The following is a 22,547-nucleotide window of genomic DNA, read 5'->3' on the forward strand; positions in this document are numbered from 1 at the left end:
TGTGTTGATTACGCCCTCCCCTAAATTTGATTCTATGTTATTAATAATCCTATTATGATTTTTTACATTTACTTAATTGTGTTCTTTTGATATGAAAATTTTATTTAAAGTATAAGTAATAAAAAAAAATTTATAGGTATAAATAAAAGTTATACCTATATATTTTAAAACTTATATGTACTAAATTTTATGATTTGTTTCAGAAACGAATGTTCAAGAAATTTTCAAAGAGCAACATTAAAATGTTCAAGAATTAGTCATACTTCTGCAATTGTTATTTGCATATCTCATTTATCAGGTAACCCATCTATACATTACATTTTTTGTTATATTTCTGTTATTTAATACATACCTACATCTTTTTATACAATAAAAGGTATTTTGATAAATCTTTAAAGCTGTTATCATTAAGTTTCTTACTGTATGATTCTAAAACGTGATCATTCAGCTAGTTTTTATTGACAATTTTACAAAGACGTTGCCACATAAATTTTGTAAATATTAAATGTTTTTATTTCAGGATCAGGATAAGTTAACTATGTTTCCCTGCACTGAGTGTGAAAAATCCTTTTCTCAAAAACATCATCTAAAGCAACATTTAGAAATTCATAATGGTAAAAGACCATACTCTTGTGACGTTTGCATGAAAGCTTTTATTCATGGTTATGATTTGAAAAGACACATGAGAATTCATACAGGCGAGAAGCCTTATTCTTGTGATGTATGCAATATGGAGTTTGCCCAAAATTCTAGATTGAAGCAACATAAGAAAACACACACAGGTGAAAGTCTATGGAAATGCGAAATATGTGAAAAGAATTTTATTCAGAGTTGCGAGTTAAAAATGCATATGCGCATCCATACAGGCGAAAAACCATTTAATTGTGATGTTTGCAACAAACCATTTGCCCGACCCGGAGATTTAGTAAGACATAAAAGGATCCACACGGACGAAAAACCATATTCATGTGATATTTGCAATGTTGCATTTAGGGACAATGCCAGTTTTTGGGGACACAAAAAATCAAAGAAACATTTGAAAAGATTAAATGGTAATGACTTATTATCTTCTGTTCCCAACAATTTAGAGGTTTATATTAAAGAAGAAATAAACGAAGAAGATCCTCTTGTCAACTCTGGCCAGTTTCTACTTTGTGGAGAAGATTTTGTAAAGCAGGAGATAGAAGAAGAAACTACTGATCCACATATAAGAAAAGCAAGTGATGCAGAGTTTATAGAAAATAGTTTCACGAGTCATGATGAAGAATTGATTCCTGTTAATGTAGAATGTAATGTTGAAATTCAGGAGGAAACTGATGATTAAGTTTCTCATGTATTAGTATCACATAAAACAGTTTTAAGTAAAAATTGTGGAAACTTTTCTGAGTTAGTTAAAATCATTTTTTATACATTATTGAATATGAATATGTCTTTAAACAGCTTTTTAATTAGGTGTAACTTTTAACATAATTTAAGAAATAACATTTAACATGATTATGCAATAATTTCAAGTTTAAAACCTTTGACTGTTCTTTTCGAGCTAAATTTGAAAATTTTCAATCTTATGAAACAAACTTTTTTTTCTCAAAAAAAATTCCTTTTTATTTGAACTTGTCATTTGATTTTCTAAGTAGTGATATGTTTGAAATAGCGACGTATGAATGTATTGTTATAATTTGTTAGACAAGAATTGTAATTTGTAGATATCACATAATGTCTTATTTTAATATTTCTATTTTTAGTATGATAGCAAAATGTTATAGGCGAGTAATGGTTTTAAATTTATTTTGTAAATAAGCCATGTCTAACCCAATCGTGGGGACTCTCCCTGCGTTGCCATAACTCTGCGGGGCTACACTGTACTCAATATAACCTAACTTTACTAAAGTCTAAAGCAAAACCATAATACACGAAAAACAACCCCCTTCTTAATTTAAGTTTATTTTTGATTGTGAGGTGGAGGGGAGGGTAGGAGAGCCTGAGCTAGACTAAGCAATTTGAATTTTTTTTATTAAAATCTAAATTTTTATAAGTATAATAAGAAATGAAAATAGAATATTACTAGATAAGTCCTACCCAATGTTTGCCAATCGTAATTTAGCTTAGTATGTTTCTTTAGATATTAACTTAATGTAAATATATTTTCAGAAAATATGAGAGATAAAGAAATGATTTACAAATTCTTTATATTTATTTCCATAGGTAGGTTTGTGTCAATAAAATTAAACTGACAAACTTATTTACTTCTCTACAAGCTTTAATATTTGGTTACACAAAACATATTAGAATCCGGTCTAAAATTTAAATATGAAAACTTTGTGTGAACTAGGTAGCTATTTTCTTTAAAAATATTCTTTCAAAATTAAAAAGTTTGTATTCTTTATTTTAAAAGGGTTAATTATATTTTTATAATCATATTTCATCAAATTATATTTAGGAAACTGGAAATGTACTGATTAAGCTCACGCGAGAATTTGAAACGGATAAAACTTACCCAGGTAGTGAAATATTTTTAACATGTTTAATTTTATCTATTTTTCGCTTTTACTTTCGCATATTTTTAAATTTTCACAAATAATAGAAGAATAGTAGAAGAATCTACATATCTTTAGAACCACCAGGAGCTCGACTGAAATTTTAATGCCATCTTTGAGTACTTATACTTTAGTAGCTACGTTGAAAAGTGTGAGGAAGTAAAACAGCCCAAAGATTGTATTTATATATTTCTAAAAAGTTCTGCTCATTGCGGTTCTAACGTTATTCGTAGGCTTTTACTACTATTCACACAAGCTGCGCAGTTTTAATTTTAAAAAAGAGTGTAGGTTTTGGCGCATCTTTTAAAAGTATTTAAATATTATATTATAATTATTGAATTTACTTTCAGACACATTTGAAAATTGGCAAGAAAACATTTCCAAATAAACATCATGAATACCTGTCATATTTGTGACAAAGAATTTACCAGAAAATCTTCATTGAATATTCACATGAGAATTCATACCGGGGAAAAGCCTTTCTCTTGTGAAGTATGCCAGAAGGCATTTTTTCAAAAAGGACATTTAACTGACCACATGAGGATCCATACAGGCGAAAAACCATTCACATGTGACGTATGCCAGAAGTCATTTTCTCAGAAGAGTCATATGTATGACCACAAAAAGATACACACAGGTGAAAGACTGCATTCTTGTGATATATGTGCAAAGGCGTTTGCAAGGAGAGAAACTTTAACTGCCCATCGAAAGATCCATACAGGCGAGAAGCCGTTTTCTTGTGATGAATGTGACAAATCTTTTGTAGACCGCAGAAGTTTGAATAAACACAAAATATCCCATACCGAAACTTATCAGTGTGAATTATGCAAAAAGACTTTTACACAAGGCGGTGCCTTAGAATCTCATAAAAAGACTCACGAAGGCAAAAAGCTTTATACTTGTAGTATTTGTGATAAAGTATTTACTAGAGTTGCTACCTTGAACGAACACAAAAGAGTTCATACAGGTGAAAAGCCATATAAGTGCAATATATGTGACAAATCATTCTCAATGAAAAATCACTTGAATTCCCATATAAAAACACACACAGGAGAAAAACCATATTTATGTGAAATCTGCAATAAACCTTGTAGAGACAAGTCTGATCTCAACAGACATAAAAAGTCCTCAACACATTTAAAGATGATGGAATCAAAAGGTATATTTTCCCCATCTAGAAGTTTAATTAATAGTGATGATTTTAATATTAAAAAAGAATTAAATGAAGGTACAAACTCTATACAAAACAAAACCTATTTAACTCCTGCTCCTATTAGTTATGTTGGTAGCAATGAAGTTTATATTAAACAAGAAGTAAATGAAGAAGAAACTCTTGGTGCAAATTCTATTTCCAATCCCTCTAATTTACCTTGTAGGGAAGATGTTGTTAAAAAAGAGATTTTAGAAGATGAAACAAATTATATGGAACCTTTATACAATGTTAACGTAGAAATAAATGAAGAAATTGATGAAAACGATCAAAATAACCTTACTCAAATATTAAACACAGATGAGGATCTCAAAAAACCATACTCGTGTGTTGTATGCTTCAAAGCATTTGCATCCAATAGTCACCTAACTTCCCACTTGAAGATCCATTTGGGTGAAAAGCCATACACATGTGAAATATGCAATAAACCTTGTAGAGACAAATCTGACTTGAACAGACAAAATAAATCAGCTAGTCATTTAAAAATAATTATGAATTCTCCTTACATTAATGATGGAAAAAATAATATTGAAGAGAATTCTTTATCTAAGCAGGTAGGCAATGAGAATAATGTTGTAGAACAAATACTAGAAAATCATCCAAAAGAAGAATTTAAAAAAGAATTAAATGCTGAATTAAAAGATGAAACTTAATGTAAAACATTATGTTTGAGCATTATCAATTTAGCAAAAATTTCATGTTATTTCTTTCATGTAAAATTTATGAGTTTATCTAGTTCTATTCATTTTATCTTAGTCATATCGTCAAAACCGGTTTAAGAGGTCTACTTTAAGTTTTAAAATCAAAGACCCAACAATACTGAGTGCTCCTGGCTAGAAAACACTTGCGTAAAATATTTATTTATTTCACTCATTTATTTGCTATTCTATATTAATATTATACTTTCTTTAGCTGCTTATAACGATGTTCGTTCAGCCATTTTGCCACTAGCTGCCTATAAGATTTAGGTTATTACGGATAGGTTCGAACCGTGATCTGTTCTGAGCAAATCATATTGTAATGTTATGCAACAAGTATTTATCTTTTTTGATGTATATATTTAAATCATTACGATTTTTATTTATATAAATATGTAAAATGTTCTTTTTCAGATTAAAATGTATCTTGGTGTTATGCATTACTGATTCTTTCACTGATCTAAACTTAGAGAATTCTAATTTTTTAAATTAGGTAATTCAAATAATTTTCTTCTCGTGGTGTGTAGTAATAAACTTTCAAAAGTGACTGATAACGCCCATTTTTAGTAGCGAAGCTACTCTATAATTCACAATGTCCGTCCGTCCGTGATTAATGAATTGGGGAAAACGTGATTTTCTCGGCTCCTATAAAAGATAGAGATCTGAAATTTTTTGACAACATTCTTATCATTAAGGAGCACAATTAACTATAAAACATCAATGGCGGTCAGACTGCTTTTTAGCAGGTTTTAGGCTATTTTTTATATTTTCCAAATTTTCCCCATATCTTTGGTGTTTATGGTCCGATTTTAAAATTTTTTTTAGTCAAAGATATCAAAATTAAATTTCCCGTCATTTGAAGAAACAACAATGACAGTCAGACTGCCTTTTTGCAGGTCTTTGGCTATTTTTATATTTTTCCATAGAGAAAAAAATAAAAGAGAGGAATCGAAGCAACTAGAAGACGAAAATATGCAGTGGGCCTAGAGGCCTACTCAGCGCTGTTGCCGCGCTAAAATTTATTGCTATTCCACTACTTTTCAAATGGGAGGATTAAGAATTATTAAAAAATATTTTTTTACTTTTTACTATTTCCATATTTAGGGCAAGAATATTAGATTAGATATTTTCGTTTTAATTAAAAATTACATAGAATTTTATTTTTATTTAAAAAAATTTGTTCATGAAAGATGAATCCTTCTATTTCTAAAAAGGGGGAAATTTTTTTCATAATGAACATTCAGCTGATTCTGACCGCCCACGGCTGTTTGCTAAATATCGCTTTTCTTTTTATTCACATTATTATTTATGATTGACTTACAAAAAGCCCTGGGCGGCTTTTGATTTTCGTCTGCTTCTAAATTTAGGGATGGGGAAGTAGTATTTTACCAAGAAAAGGGGGTGAGTATTCATCCTCTTATCTTTTTTCCTTATGTATTTTTCACATTTTTCCCCATATCTTTGGTGTTTATGGTCCGATTTTCGAAATTTTTTCAGTTAAAGATATCAAAATTAAAATTCCTGTCATTTGAAGAAAAAAACAATGACAGTCAGACTGCCTTTTTGCAGGTTTTTGCCTATTTTTATATTTTTGACATTTTTACCTATATATTTGGTGTTTATAGTCCAATTTTCAAAAATTTTTCAGTTAAAGATATTAAAATTAAATTTCTGGCGTTTTAAGAAAAGAAACAATGGCGGCCAAACTGCCTTTTAGCAGGTTTTTGGCTATTTTTTTTATGTTTGACATATTTCCCCATGTCTTTGGTATTTTTGGTCCAATTTTAAAACTTTTTTCCATTAACAGTTTCAAAATATTTTTTCCCATTGTTATGTGCATCTAGTATGTAATTTACGTTAACCGTCTTCATCATACAAAATTAACCAAGGTTTCATGTTTATTTTTTCCAATAAATCTATTCTTGATTTTAATAAATACACTTTAAATCTACTTCTACGTATTCCCATCCACAATTTTTTGTTCTTCGCTAATTATGGATGTTGTCATCCTTGTTGTTTTTTTAATTTGTAGAACCACTTACATAACTATAGGAATTTGCACGTCTAAGCTTTCTTTTCCGGAGGTCAGTTCAGGGGGAGTCCAAAGTTTTTGGGTTTAAATGGTCGCGTATCGCAATAAACATCCTATGTATGTATCCCTTTAGCTCCTACCTACCCCCCCACCCCCCACCATTACCCACCAAAAATTACCCTTTACTTTGGGGGTAATTTTTTGCCTTTATTTTGTCAATTTATGACTTCAATACTTGGGATCGATACATAAACAAGGATGAAAACCTCCATAAGGAGCTAAGCACAAAAATGTGATGTTATGAGGCATATGTTAACAAGTCAAAAAAATAGAACGTAAAAAATGAAGAAAAAGAAAAGTGATAAAAGGGGGGGGGGAAGTTTTGACACATAAACAGTGAGTATAGGCTTTATCTTTGGACTGAGAGGATACGTTATGAAAGAAAAAATCATTCATATATGGTAAATTTTCCCAAGTTTTAAGATTTTTTGGATAGGGCTCCTGGTTCAGGAGCTGCAGGTCTCCAGGGTAAGGAGCCGCAGGCCTCCAGTTGGTCCCTGGATAGGTAAAAATTTTTAATTAAACTTTTTTGAAGAGATAGAGGTCAACGTTATAACAAAATATGCATCTTTTTTTCAAATATGTAAATAACATATAAAAATATGCATATTGTTATATAAATTGACCTCTATGTCTTCAAAAAAAAATTATTAAATTTTGCCTGTCCACTGCCAGAGACCAACTGGAGGCCTATCTAAAAAATCTTAAAACTTGAGAAAATTTATCATTTAAGAATGACTTCATCTCTAATAACCTATCCTCTCAGTCCAAAGATAAAACCTATACTCACTGTTTACGCAAATTTGTCAAGACCCCCCCCCCCCCCCCACTCTTATTAGAAATGCTTTAAACATTTACAAATTTAAATATGCGTCTTTTGTAGTGTGGCCGATAGATAAATTTATTTGTATACTAGATGCTTTTTGGCACGGGATATCTTCACCAAAAATATCAGCAGTCTATCATAAATATCAGCCAATAAATTTTCCTTATAACGTTATAAACTAACTTACAGCCGACCGGACGGACGGACACAAAGTGAATTTTGGAGTATCATCGCAACTAAAATACCTTAGCTTGGCAAAACAAGTTTCAACAATATGATATATATTGAAAATCTGATGTTCTCCTCTTAGAAATATTTTTTTCAATTTTGAAAATTTTTAACCCTTCCCCCTCCTCCGGACAGAACAACTATTTTAGATCAGTTTTAGGGAGCCAAGCGGTGTGGCTAGGCAGGCAAGGGGCCGAGCGCTGCGGCTAGGCAGGCTAGGGGGCCGAGCGCTGTGGCCGGAGTTCATAGTTCTTTCGGGGGGGTATAAAAATTTTCAAAATGGAGAAAATATTTACCGAAAATCTATTTACTAATTGAAATGTTTTCAGGTCTCTGCTAGAGGTTCAGATTGGAAATAGAAACATGCATACCTGTGATATTTGTAATAAACAGTTTCCTATCAAATCAACATTAAATAAACACAGAAGGATCCACACAGGTGAAAAACCATACTCTTGTGCTGTTTGTGAAAAATCATTTTCTGAGAGTCACTTCTTGAAAGTGCATGAAAGGTCTCATACGGGGGAGAAGTTATTCTCTTGTGACATTTGTGGTGAGACTTTTGCACAAAAGAGTAATTTAAAAGTCCATGCAAGGCACCATACAGGGGAGAAACCATACCCGTGTGATATTTGTGAGAAAGCATTCACAAGAAGTTCAGCATTAACCCATCATGAAAGAATTCATACTGGTGAGAAACCCTTTTCATGTGATCTATGTGAAAAGACTTTCTCACGAAAAGATAAATTGAAGAAACATAGCAAAACTCATAATGAAGAGAAAAAAATTCATTCTGGTGAGAAACCCTTTTCATGTGATCAATGTGAAAAGTCTTACACACAAAAAGATAAACTGCAAATTCATAAAAGAATTCACAATGGAGAGAATTTATTTTCTTGTGATCAATGTGAAAAATCATTTACTCAGAGGTACTATTTGGAAAATCACAAAAAATGTCATACAGATGACAGGCCATTTTCTTGTGATGTTTGTGAGAAAGCATTCAAAACAAGAGAAACTTTAACTGCCCATCAAAAGCTTCATACCAGTGTGAAACCATTCTCCTGTGACAACTGTGAAAAGACATTTAGAACGAAAAAGCAATTGATCGAACATAACACAATCCATACCGGAGAAAAACCATTCTCATGTGATCTCTGTGAAATGACATTCACACGAAAATCTAGTATGATTTCTCACAGAAAGAGACATTCTGGTATAAAACCTTATTCTTGTGATTTATGTGAAAAGACATTCAGTGATAAGCATGGTATGATTAGACACATGGGTAAACAACATACTGAAGGCGATGTTAAAGAGGAAATTAAAGAAGAAGAAGTACTTGATGAAGATCCTCTCTTTGTAGAGATAAAAACTGAGAATTATGAAGATAATATTAAACAAGAAATAGATGATCCTCTTTCTTTTTTCTGAGGGCTTTTTATTTGTTTGTTAAATGTACTATAGATTAGATTTTTACAAAAGTTTCTTATAAAGGGGGGGGGGGGGGTTAATGCAACCATCTCGTAATCAATGTATAAATGGCACTTAGAATTCGAATTTTGATCTGAAATTTTGCATGAGTAATCCATGGTAGGTCTATTTTCCCTAAATCGAACAAAAAGTTGGAAAAGTAGCGGCTAACGGCTGGCGGCTCATCCGTTAAGCCATTTGTTGGGTATTTTCAAGCGAAATCCATCACGAAACCTCTCTCCACATAATGCTCTTTTCCGATCCAAAACGTTTTCAAACGGTTCTAGCCGGTAGTTGCTGGTACTAGAAATCTAAAAAATGTTTTTTTTGTATCATTTCACATGATTTAAAGCAAAAATATGTTTCAAAAAGTTGATTTCTACGTAATTTATGACAGATTTGCCCTAAAAATAGCCAAAAAACGGCTAAACGGCTGAGCCGTTAGCCGTTACTTTTTCAACTTTTTTTCGATTTAGGGAAAATAGACCTACCAAGGATTACTCATGCAAAATTTCAGATCAAAATTCGAATTTTAAGTGCCATTTATACATTGATTACGAGATGGTTGCATTAAACCCCCCCCTTAAATGATTTAAGCAATTTGTTTGACAATATTCATAAAACGCTTGATGAGGAGAAAATATCTTTAAAGAAATTTTCCATTAATCCATTAAATCAAATCTGAAGCCATGCAAAAAAATAATAAACATTTGATGGGACTATGAATAGTTTTTGCAAGTTAATATTTTATCTAAACTTGTCATAATTGGAGGTGTGGCAGGTGATATAAATGCGAAAATATGAATAATAAATTATAATATTTGTACAGGGTGATTCAGAATAAATTGCGCTTTCCGATTTTCTGATACAACCAGAAGGAATACATAAAAAAAAACAATTATAGGTCCTTGTTCTCTGAAGAAAAATACATTAAAGTTAAAAAAGGTGTTTTGTAATATCTCTTAAAACAACGGCGCATTTTAGAGCATAAAGATTTCAAAAAGTGTGTGTGATGACTTTTTCGTATATTATTTTGTATTTTTTAAATAGATTTATTTCTAGTAAAATATTTCTGCCATTCTAAAAAGATGACCAAACATATTCTTTATTCATTAAAGTTTTTTTTGACAGATTCTAATAATATTGCGTACCTAAGATTTTTTATTCACATAGATATTCTTTAAATATGATACCTATTACTTTTTTTATGAATTGTGTTATTTTCCTTTGCACTGAATAAAAATAATAAAAACTAGGTAGGTAATGTATGTAATCTTTAATGTTTTGTTGATTTAATAAAGGGATAGTTTTTTAAATAACATAGTAATGCATAATATAAAGTTATTGATTAAAATTAAAAGATTTGACCAGAGATTTTCCTCAAAAAATTACTTTTTCATTTTTATTTTCAACGTATTTACATGCTATAAATGGCAAACACTTTTTTTGTCATAAATACAACTTTAGATCGCATTTACTAATTAATAGAACTTTAAACTTTTATACAAAAAAATAATTAGATATAAGAGTATTCTTTGATATGTGTATTTTTGTAATATTGATGTAAAACTTATATAGGTTATATATATATAAATATGTTTATATTGTATGTTTAGTTAGTTTGTAGAGATAATGTGTATATTGTAACAGACCTTTATTTTGTTTTTAAATCTATAGAAAACCTATGAAGAACCGGACGTTATTTTTGTATGTTTTTTAAGTAACTTTAGAGAACTTGCCCTAAGGGGAACCCCTGTTCAATTTTTTTATAACTCTTGTGAATTATGCGACAAATCTTTCTATAAAAATGGTGTCCCAAGGAGGGGAAAAAATTTTAAAAAATGCTTTCAGCACCCTTTATGTTTTAATTTTTTCCCCCTCCCACATAAATTAAATTTAATTCCCCCCCTCCCTTTAAGAATATACACCCCTGTGCCCTACTCTCACAGACTACCTTCCTGATTTATTTAAAGTTTCAATGTTTTTTTTCAGATAAAAATATGTTTGTTCTAATGCACATTTGTATTATGTATTACTGATATGTGATAGTTCTGCCACTGTTCTTAGCTGTGAGAATTCCACTGTAAAAAAGAAGGTAATTTTAATAATTTTCATGTTGTGGTGTGTAGTAATAAACATTGAAAAGGTTGTTAAGGCTCATTTTTGTTTTGTTAATTAGTAGAACTACTTCCATAATCTTAGGAATTTGCACGTCGAAATTCCAAGTACGTCTAAGCTTTTCTTTGTAAGGATCATTGGTGGGGGAAGGAGTCCAAAGTAAGTTTTGGAGTTAAAATGCTCGCGTAACGCATTAAATTATTTCTTATATCCCTTCCTCTCCTACTACCCCCCCCCCCCCCCTACAAAACAAAATAATCGTTACTTCGGGGGTAGCGAAGAACAAAAAAGAGATTTGAGAATGTGCAAAGTGATGTTTTATAGCAGATTGTTTACATGTCAAAATAGGAATAGAAAACCAATAAAAATAAGTTTACTTGGTATGAAAAATATCCTTTTTCATTCTAAAATCAATAACAAGTAAATACAAGGGGGGGGGGGGTAATAAAACATCTCGTAATCAATGCACAAATGGCACTTAGAACCCGAATTTTGTTATGAAACTTGGCATGAGTAATCCTTGGTAGGTCTATTTTCCAAAGATAGAATAAAATGTTGGAAAAGTAACGGCTAACGGCTCAGATGTTTTTTGGCAATTTTCAGGGCAAGTTTATCATTAATTTCGTAGAAATAAACATTTTAAAACATACTTTTGATTTTATTCATATAAAATTATTGGAAATGTACCATATTTTTAAGATTTTTAGTACCAGCCGCTTAACGGCCAGAACCGGCCTAATTTTTGCTTAGGTACCTATTTAAAAATCATTTGAAATTCTCAAATTTAAGGGGTGTAAAAAGGGTGATTACAATTCTGCTCACAAATTTGGGAAATGTACTATATTTTACCCCTCATAGGTAATTCCCAAAATTTTGACTTATCACACCAAAAATTATGTCCCCCCCCCCCCCTCAAAATTCCAGCTAAATTTAGGGGTGTAAATCATCACATAGAATGAAATGTTTGTCAAGGACGTCCAAGCTTCTGTTATAGTTGGGGGCATAAATGTACCTTATTTGTAAAATACAAGGAAACGGACTTTCGACCATAGCAATATACGCCAGAAATTTCTTTAGAATTTTATTCAAAATAACTTTCCACACTATTTAACAAAAATAAATTAGCTTGTCCAGTTTATGTTTAGGTTTTAGTGGGAGGAGTCCGTGTTGAGCCTTATAATTAAGTAAATGGGCGGAGATTTCGTTTAGCTAAATATTGTTTATGATTTAGGTTTATAATAGAATCAACGTCAGTCAACAACTAACATTCAGAATAAACAGAGAAAATCTGCAGAGGAATTTTGATTGTGGAAAAAACTCATAAAGGTACTTTAATATTTTATATATTAAGTCAGAAGGTAATACCTAGTCAATATCTCATTTTTTCATTTGCGTAGGATATTTTGTATCAGATAAAGTAATTTCATGGTTTTCAACAAATTATGCCATAAAAACCGGTTTTTCCAGAGTTCCTAGGTACTTTTTTTTAAAGATTAATGGTTCATGCCCAATTTAAAGGGCGTGCGAAAATGCTTACATTAATAAATATGTGTTATTATTACCTTAAAACACCTTTTACATTAAGAAAATGTCTTAAAAGGTGATTTCAATTAGAATTGAATAACATTTGTTTCTTTGGCATTATAATTTAGCATCCTCCTATTGGCCTACATATTCTTTAAAAGTTTGTATAACTTGGGTATAGCAACAACTCCCATCCCCCTTCCCAATAGCTTAAAAGTAATATTCTTCTTACTTTTGTCCAATGCTAAAGTTCCCCAATTATTTACAAGGTCTATATTTATAAGGAAAGGGCTGTAAATCTTCGCAGATAATTAAAATGTTGTCAAGGACGTACAAGCTTTTTTCATGGGGGGAGGGGGGGATTTTATCATTATTTGGTTAAATAACGCATCAAAAAGTTTTACCCCTGGGGTAAACTGTACCTTATTTGTAAAAACCAAGGGCTTTTAACCATAGTGAGAAGTGCTAGCACATTTTTTTTATATAAAGGGTTTAGTTTAGGGAGGGAGGCTAAAATCTAATATAATTCCAAACATTATAGAATGTTTCTTTTTTTTTTTGGGGGGGGGGAGGGGGTTACTCTTTAATAAACTTACCTTTAATATCCATTCAATTTAGATGACACTTTTTCATGTCACTTTTATTAATCTAAATCTTTTCTTGAACCTATTCAAGTTTTCCATTTATCTAAACAATAAGGGGGGGGGGGGGGTTAATGCAACCATCTCGTAATCAATGATTGAATGGCACTTAGAATTCGAATTTCGATCAGAAATTTTGCATGACTAATCCTTGGTAGGTCTTTTTTCCTTAAATCGAACAAAAAGTTGGAAAAGTAACGGCTAACGGCTGGCGGCTCAGCTGTTTTGCCATTTTATTACTATCTTTAGAGCAAAAAAGTCACGAAACCTATCTTCACATAATACTTTTTCTCATTCAAAAACCTTATCAAACGGTTCTAGCCGGTAGCTGTTGGTACTAGAAATTTAAAATTTGGTTATTGCTATCATTTAACATGAATTAAACCAAAAATATGTTTTGAAAAGTTGATTCCTACGTAATTAATGATGAATTTGCCCTGAAAATAGGCAAAAAACGGCTAAACGGCTGAGCCGCCAGCCGTTACTTTTCCAACTTTTTGTTCGATTTAGGGAAAATAGACCTACCAAGGATTACTCATGAAAAATTTAAGATAGAAATTCGAATTCTAATTGCCATTTAATCACTGATTACGAGATGGTTGCATTAACCCCCCCCCCCTTTGCCGCCAGAAGAGGGGTGTATACCTATTCTGCAAAGATTCATTTTTTTCCCTGGCTGAAAAAAAAATTTTTCCCCCTCCTAGTATTTTCTATCAAGGAAGGGAAAAAATGGAAAAATATTTAAAGGAATCGTTATTTTATTCATATTATCCCCCATTCTACATATTCTTTAGTTCTTTTCATCAAGGAGGGGAGAAAATGGAAAAAAAGGTTTTACATTTTAACCCCCAACCACATATTTATTATTTTTTTACCCTAAGATTTCTAACGGTTTTTAACAATTTAAACCCCTTATCAAAAATTTAAAAGTATTTGAATTTTAGTACCTAGGTAATGGTATGCAAAGCTAAGAGCATCATAGTTTGAGTAATTTGTAAAGAAAGATTAGTGGGGAAAATGAGGCCATGTTATTTTTTTCAAAAATTTTTCCCCTTACAAGCAACCCTGCGGGGGGACTTTTTTTACTTACCAACCTAAAAAGATTTTGTTTCAATATCTTCAAAATCACAGGAGAAGTACTGTATTTAAGATATACCTTGATATACGAGAATTTGAAAAAAAATGACTAAGTCCCCCCGCAGGGCTGCTTGTAAGGGGAAAAATTTTTGAAAAAAATAACATGGTCTCAAATGATTCCAAATTGCCTAATTCGGCGAGAAATGCAAAAAAAAATTTTTTTTGGTGGCGGCGGAAAACGGCGGCGGGAGCGGCGGTCCCGCCGCCGTTTTGTTTGAAAGATACCAATAGTTGGGGTAATTACGGACCCAGCCCAAAAGATTTCATCCAATTATCTCTAAAACTAAGGGAGTAGCACCCAAAATAAAATTGCTGGTATGTCGTGGCACGAGTCACCACATTTCCCCCCCCCCCCCCCCTCTTTATGCGATTTCAATATATTTTTATCCCTTTCTGAACAGTTAAACCTCGTATGATAATATTGTAGTGGGAGGAGTAGCAATTTTGAGCATCAAGGCTCATAGATTGGGTGGAGATTATATAAATATTGGGTTAGAATTAAAACTCTAAAACGTAATTGAAGTTTTTATTTTAGGATTGTTTTACATTCATCTTCAGTCAGTTAAGGTTCACGAGGTGCTAAGCAGAGAGAGAGATAATTGATCCAAACTTTTAGGTAACTTTTATATGTGTTTATAAGCGAAGGTTTTCCATAATCAGGGTCGTTCCGTCAGTCTATCCGTAACGATTAGCTTCCTAAAACAGTCAGGTACAATTTATGAAGCACAGCAACTCTGTAAGTGTTACCAGAAAGTCCATACGACAATTTAAACATGTTGAATTTAACCTTTTACCCAACAATTTTTATGTCTTATAATTTTTCTATTAATCTGATTTTTCACCAAGAAAATTGCATAAAATCACTCCAGCTTTCCAAGAGCAATCTTTTTAGGATTTTTTGTAAAAAAATTCCTCTAGTGTATGGTTCTTTCAATAATTAAAAAAATATCAATGCTGTCTCGTCATTTCTATGGCCTTGGAGTCCCAAAAATATAAGTACCCAAAAAGTTTGTCGGTGTGTGGAATTTTTTAACTAATCAAATATATTTAATTATTAAATATACATAATAAATCATATTAAAAATTGCATAGCAAGGAGTAGTCAAGTTTTGGAGAAGGCCATCTAGATATTATACACCTTTTGTGTGAGATTTTTTAATGGTTTTTCCGTTGTACTTGGATTATAAACCCTGGATAATACTAAAAACTGAATTATAAAGCGTAGCAACTCTATAATCGTTACTAGAAAGTCCATACGTCTACTTAAAACATGCTGATTTTTTTACAACATTTATGTTCGTTATAATAGTTACATATTAGACATGTTAGAATTATCCTTTTGATTTCAAACTTAGCATGATGATTCCTATGACATTTAGTTACAATTTATAATTGTTACCAGAAAGTCAGTACGTTAATTTTAAACATGCTTTGTGTGTTTCTTAGCTGCTTTTGAAGATAAAAGACAGCTGAAAGTTTTATTGAAGATTCCTATTATACAAGTGCATCTACTCTATACATTTTTTTTCCTTCTGTCTGTCGGTCATGCTTAAAAAGACCAAAACCTTAATATTCAGGGCGACCACTGCATACTATATATACTATTTATACTATATAGGATGAATTTGGATACTATATCATACTATATGACAAAAATTTACTATATATACTATATATTATTACCTTTATTTGACCAAAATTTACTATATATACTATATAATATTATATTTATATAACAAAAAACGGATTTTGTGACAACACCTCTTAAGGAGTGTTTTGTCTTATTTTCACAGTAGGTGTTCTCCTATTTCTAGCCCCTGCGGGGAAATCATTAACCTTTATCTTACCTAACCTAACCTATCAAAAGCTACTGTGATATGATGAAGCTTCCATTAATCTTACCATATTACGAAATTGCCAATTATGACCAATAAGGAGGGTAAAAAAATTTGCGGCGCGCTTCGCGCGCCATTTTATCCCCTCGAAAACCAAATTACCCACCCTTAAAATTTTTTTACCTCCCCCCCCCAAAAATTAAAAAGCTTGGATGCCCCTGATCATATAAATATATATCACATGATGTTCAGTAAAGTTTATCATTTTTTTGTGTATATTTCCTTAACTAAAAGACATGTTTTTTCAAAAACCTTTATTAAAACACACAACAATCTACCTATATTTCTAGACTTGATAAAATAACACCAACATTTTTGTTTAAAGGGGGTGTAAAATTTACTAGAAGCGTTTCGCGCACCGCCCTAACAAATCCTTGCGAACACCTCTTTAAACAAGGATGACAACATCCATAAAAGCGAAGCTCTGAAACAATATGACAGACGAACATTAACTTTTGTTGAGTGTCAGAACTGAATATACAAAATATGAAAATATAAGGTTTGACAAAATTATACGTAAACTTGTTGCAAAACTTCTTAAATACAGAATTCTCTTTAGGGACATACTGACATTTTAATACTTGATTATAGAGATGCTTCGCTCATAATATTGTACCTTATTGTAATAGGAATCAGTAAACAAAAAATCAGATTTATCGGATGCTTTTATCACAAAAAAAATTGTTATTAAAAAAGTAAAAAAAATCAACATGTTTAAAATGGACGTACGGACATTCTGGTAACGATTATAGAGTTGCTACGCTTTCTAAATCGTACCTAACTACTACAGGAATCACCATGCAAAGTTTAAAATCGATAGGACAATTCTAAAATGCCTAAATTAATGAATAAAAGCTAACTATCTCGGACGGACGGACCCTAATTATAGAAAAGCTTCGCTTTTAAAAAGTGTCAAATTTTTAATGTGCCAATTAAAAGGGTGGGAGATGGTGATATAACTTTTGGCATTACCATCTTGTTAATATTTTTTTCACTTTTGAAGATTTTTATCCCCCCCTCCGCTCGGTTTCCTTGCCTATAACCTTACCTAACCTAAAATAGTTGTTCTCTGCCAGAGTCATAGTTCTGTCAGGGGTGTCAGTTTGTACCGAAGGATCTTGCTAATCGCTGAACCGATCGAGTTCTCCTTAACAGAGTAGCTTTTCATAGGTCCCGGGAAAGTTTATAACTATTTTTAGGGAAGGTACCACCACCCTCCCAAGAGAAATCACAAAAAGTCAAATTATTTACGTAGAGAACGCAATATAGAAATATTTTTCTCAAACTAGATATTTGAAATAAAAAAATAAACATTTAAAGTGCCACTAGAGGCCTCTAGGGGCGTAACCGATAGTAATTCTACAATTCACTATGTCTGTCAGTCCGTAATGCAATGTGGGAAATGTGATTTTCCAAATTATTTCCAAAATGAGTTTTTTGCTCGCCCCCACCTAATTTTTTTAAGGTGGGTTAATCATCCTTTTGTATCATCCTCCCTCCCATAAAATGTTTTAATTTAATGAGTGGCGGGTGGGGGGGGGGGGAGGGGTAATATTTTTTTTTTGCAAGATGTCTTTAAGCTACCAGTCATTGCAGGGTGGGGAGATGTGATGGTGATGAAGAGATGGGGGAATGGAAAGGGATCAAGTAATCCCACCCCCTTAAAACGCCCTTATTTAAAATTGGTATATATGATCAAAATGCCCCCCCCCCCCCCTAATGCTAAGTGCCTCCGAGGAGCGGGGGGGGGGCAATATGTTCAAACTGCCCCCTCCCCCCTCAAAACAAGGTGCTTGGCAGGCCACTGCTACAGTAAGAAAGAGATGGAGAAAATCCCTTAAAATATATTATTGTTTGTAATTATGATTTAAATATCAGTTATTTTTCATAGATTTAACTTAATCATATGTGATATTGCTTTGAGGTATTATTGATGAAGTATATACTATGATTTACTAAATAATTCAAAGTCCGATACTATATCATACTATATGAGTAAAAAAAAATATACTATATATACTATATGGGGGAAAAAAATATACTATAAATATACTATATTTTTTTGGTTTTGGAGTGGTCGCCCTGAATATTTCAGTTCAACATGTCTTCAATTTTCATGAAAACTATTCTTGTTAAAACTGCAACCATAGAGGTTTCTAGAGGCACAGCTCCGGGTAGATGTTTATTATTAATATATATTATTACTAGCGGCTACGCCCCTAGAGGCCTCTAGGGACACTTGAGATGGGGAGATTTGATTTCAATAACGCGATTTTTATTTTACATTTAAAAAGAAAAAGTAAAAAACAATTTGGTAGGAGGGGGGGGGGGAGGCCGACCACCCCTACCCTATTTTTAATTTTATTTTTAATGAAAATTTGGGGGGGCAATTTCCCATAGGAGAGTGGTGGTACTCTCCCCAAAAATAGTTATAAACCTTCTCAGGACCTATAAGAAGCTACCCTGTAAAGGAGAATCACAACGGTTCAACTGTCTGCGATATCCTTTAATACAATGAACATACAGACAGACATCCTGCTACTTTATTATAAGGATTGATAATGTAATTTATACTTAGGTAAGTACTCAAATAAAGATTAGACAGTATTTTTAATTTGCTATTTTATTAACAAAAATAATGTTTTTCAGTTATCTGGAACTGTGTATTTAGAGGAAAGTTAACATCCATCCTTTATCAACAATGGCAACAGCATTAGATCCTGAGATTGTTGACTATTTAAAGATGTTCAATTGTAGTTCCTGTGAAGAATTGTACTCTAAACTGGAAAAAATTCAATTGGAGCAAAAACTAGTTGAAGGTGAACATGTTCCATTTTCATTACATGATATAAAACATTTTAGTACTAGTGATAGGAGAGTTGATATCATATGTGATGTAACATTTTATTGGGGTGCCTATAAAGCAGCTGAACTCATCAAAGATTTAAGGAAGAATCCTCCAAATAAAAGTTTTGAAAATCCAGTTGTTCATCAGTGTTCATCAGTCATAGAATATAGAGCTATGAACACTATGATATCTGATGTAGATCTGCCAGGAAGCAAATATAATCCTGTTGGTCAAGGTTACTACAGTGATCTCTTCTTTCATATGTTCTTTGGTAACTATAGTGACTTCATTGAACATATCAAGAAACTGTCAGAAGAGGATCTGAAGAAAACACTGAAGACAAGAGAGGGATATCCACAGTTCAGCCCTCTGTTTGCTCCTATCATTGGTAGAAGAATGATTCACATAGAAAATAATGATATACTCACTAAAAAGAATAAAGAGGATATCAGAATGATGTATCACGGTAATAATGAAAACAAGCAAGTCAAGATTTTGGAAAAACTTCTGAAACTTGGTGCAGATCCTAATGCCCATGAAATACTTGGAAATACACCACTGTTTTATGCTTCCCACTTTCAATATGATGATGCTGAGAAGGTTGTATCAACACTTCTCAGATATGGGGCTAATCCAAATCATTGCTGTCAATTTATGAGTATTCTTTATCGCATGTGTACCTTTATTGCTTCATATCCACAGCATTGGAGAATAATTGATTTGATGTTGAGTTACAATGCTAAGCCTAGGGATTATGAGGAAGCAATGAATATTAGATATTTGATGGAGACAAAGTACCCATTAGAGTATGCTGTCAAGTTGAGAGAGGCATGTCCTAAACAGAAGAATGAATGTGAACGTACTGTATGTAAAGTATCTACAGTGAAGATGTGCAAAGCTTGTAGGTCTGTGGTATACTGTACTCCAGCTTGCCAGAAACTTGACTGGAAGTTCCACAAGCCAACCTGTAAGAAGAAGAGAGAAGAAAAAGCATCAGAAAACAGAGCCTAAATATCTTAGAAATATAAAGAAATATTTTTTCTTAATATTTATGTATGGAATACTGTTTAAAATATTCATTATTTTGATGAACCATTATAATGTAGAGTTTTATTTTTGTTTCACAAAATGACTTAAATTTTTCATTCCTATCAATTTCAAACTTAAACATTGTGACTCATGTATTCGTTAGGGACGATATAGTAACTTTAATAGTTACCAGAATATTTAACTATTTTTCTCGTATTCATTCGAATCCTGTGGATAGGAACCGGTTCTCATCCATACGAAAAAACTAAGTCTAGCATCGTATTATATCCAGCTTTCTACGAATATAAAAATGTACAATCATAAAATTAAAAACAGTTTTTTAGCCCGTGCCTACGGCACCTAGGGGCTAAAAAACTGGTTTTAATCTTATAATTGTACATTCTATATCCGCGGAAAGCCGTTTATAATACGATGCGAGAAATAACTATTACAATATTTTTTTTAAGCGAAGCTTTTCTATATTTAGGGTCGGTCCGTCCGTCCGTAACGGATAGCTTTTTTCGTTAATTTAGGCAGTTTGAATTGTCCTATCGATTTTAAATTTTGCATGGTGATTACTTTAGTAGTTAGGTACGATTTAGAAAGCGTTGCAACTCTATAAAATAAATGTAAATAAACATTATCCTGTATAAAGCATTTTTTCAACAAATTTACTTACAATTTTGCTTCGACTCTTATACCTACTCCGTTTGTCCTACCGTTTCAGTGCTTCGCTTCTATGGATGTTGTCATTCTTGTATTATGACAATTATTTGACAATTTTTCTGAAAATTTCATGCATTTTTATGTGTTTTTACAGGATTATGTTTTTTTTTATATTACCAAGTAATTTGGGGTATAGTCCCTTTCGTGGTAACGCGCCTTAAGGCGCGATTCTTCTTTTTTTCACAGTAGCTTTTCCTCCTATTTCTAGCCCTTGCGGGGGGCTCTAACCCTGCGGGGCAATCCCCCAACCAAAAATAACATTACCTAACCTAAAATAACCTATCAAAAGCCATTATAAAAATACGACTAATCGCCCCTTAAGGGGCGTTCTCACAAAAGGGACTATAACCAATTGCCAATATATATTAAATGCTTTGTTTAGGTCATAAATATATTTTTTTTAAGAACAACATTTAGACAATTCTTATTCATTTTCAAGTGACAAAGCTATCCTATAATTCACTTTATCTGTCCGTCCATCAGTTTGCTATGGGTTAAATTTGATATTTTGTGAAAATATCCATTAACAAAGGCATCAATTACCAACTTTCTTGGTACGTTAGTATGTCGGTAAAGCTATAAAAGACATTTATTCAATGATAAAGAAATGTTTCGTGAGTCTAATCTTAACATTATCCTCTTTGCAATATAATGGAATTTTTTTCCGAAAAAAAAAACAAGTTTGTCTCAGATGATTCAAAATTGTCCAATGTAGCGAGAACAAGCAAAGCAAATCGGCGTACTATGTGGTTTGGCAGCCGTCTCTTCACGGATCCGCTTTATACGCCATTAAAGCAACTGAAATGCTAAATCTGAGCGTTTTAATACTGTTTCAAAAGTTTAGAACACGCATAATTTTAATGCAACCCCATTCTATCTTGGAGAAATATCCAGTCTTCTCCCAATTAAACAAAAATAATAAGAGGGCGAAGCCACTATTTAACAAGTATGACAACATCCATAACATCGAAGCACTGAAACGGTAGGACAAACGGACATTAACACTTGTATAGTGTCTGAACTGAAAAATCAGAATATAAAAGTATAAGAGTCGAAGCAAAATTGTGAGTAAATCGGTTGAAAAACTGCTTGATAAAGGATAATGTTTATGGACATACTTAAATTTTGAGGACTTGATTCTAGAGTTTCTTCGCTTATAATATTGTTCTTTGTTGTACCAGGAATCAATATCCCAAAATAGACGTACGGACATTCTGGTAATGATTATAGAGTTGCTACGCAGGAATCATCGTGTTAAGTTTGAAATCGATAGGAAAATTCTAACATGCCTAAATTAACGAATAAAAGCTATCTATCTCGGACGTACTGACCGACCCTAATTATAGAAAAGCTTCGCTTTAAAAAAAGAATAATAATGAACTATTCTGGAGGCGTGTAAATAAATTCATTTGAAGAGCAATCGGTAAGTAGAATAATTTTGTCCTCCATATATTTTGGTATCATTAACCTACATTTGACCACACAAAATCAGGTATCTTAAGGGATAAGACTAAGGACGATAAATAAATGCGCTTCTCCTCTCGTCTTCAGGGAGGTGATAGGTTCGA

At 32.2% G+C, this 22,547-nt stretch overlaps 3 protein-coding genes across 3 annotated transcripts; all 3 read left to right on the forward strand.

Moving 5' to 3' along the window:
- Positions 1–201: 201 nt before the first annotated feature.
- On the forward strand, positions 202–4,857 carry LOC145314696 (uncharacterized). Its single transcript, XM_080154715.1, has 4 exons — positions 202–298; positions 521–2,202; positions 2,438–2,498; positions 2,885–4,857. Exon 4 carries the CDS (start codon positions 2,928–2,930, stop codon positions 4,395–4,397), a length of 1,470 nt encoding a protein of 489 aa, XP_080010841.1. The 5' UTR covers positions 202–298; positions 521–2,202; positions 2,438–2,498; positions 2,885–2,927; the 3' UTR covers positions 4,398–4,857.
- On the forward strand, positions 4,855–11,060 carry LOC145314713 (uncharacterized). The gene is made up of 2 exons (XM_080154739.1): positions 4,855–4,935; positions 7,918–11,060. The coding sequence occupies exon 2, from the start codon at positions 7,952–7,954 to the stop codon at positions 9,020–9,022; it is 1,071 nt and encodes a 356-aa protein (XP_080010865.1). The 5' UTR covers positions 4,855–4,935; positions 7,918–7,951; the 3' UTR covers positions 9,023–11,060.
- Positions 11,052–21,389, forward strand: LOC145314706 (uncharacterized). The gene is made up of 2 exons (XM_080154729.1): positions 11,052–11,156; positions 19,026–21,389. Exon 2 carries the CDS (start codon positions 19,078–19,080, stop codon positions 20,233–20,235), a length of 1,158 nt encoding a protein of 385 aa, XP_080010855.1. The 5' UTR covers positions 11,052–11,156; positions 19,026–19,077; the 3' UTR covers positions 20,236–21,389.
- Positions 21,390–22,547: the final 1,158 nt, after the last annotated feature.

This window comes from Acartia tonsa, chromosome 3, assembly GCF_053477335.1.
Source record: "Acartia tonsa isolate MP-2025a chromosome 3, ASM5347733v1, whole genome shotgun sequence".
NCBI lineage: Eukaryota > Metazoa > Arthropoda > Copepoda > Calanoida > Acartiidae > Acartia > Acartia tonsa.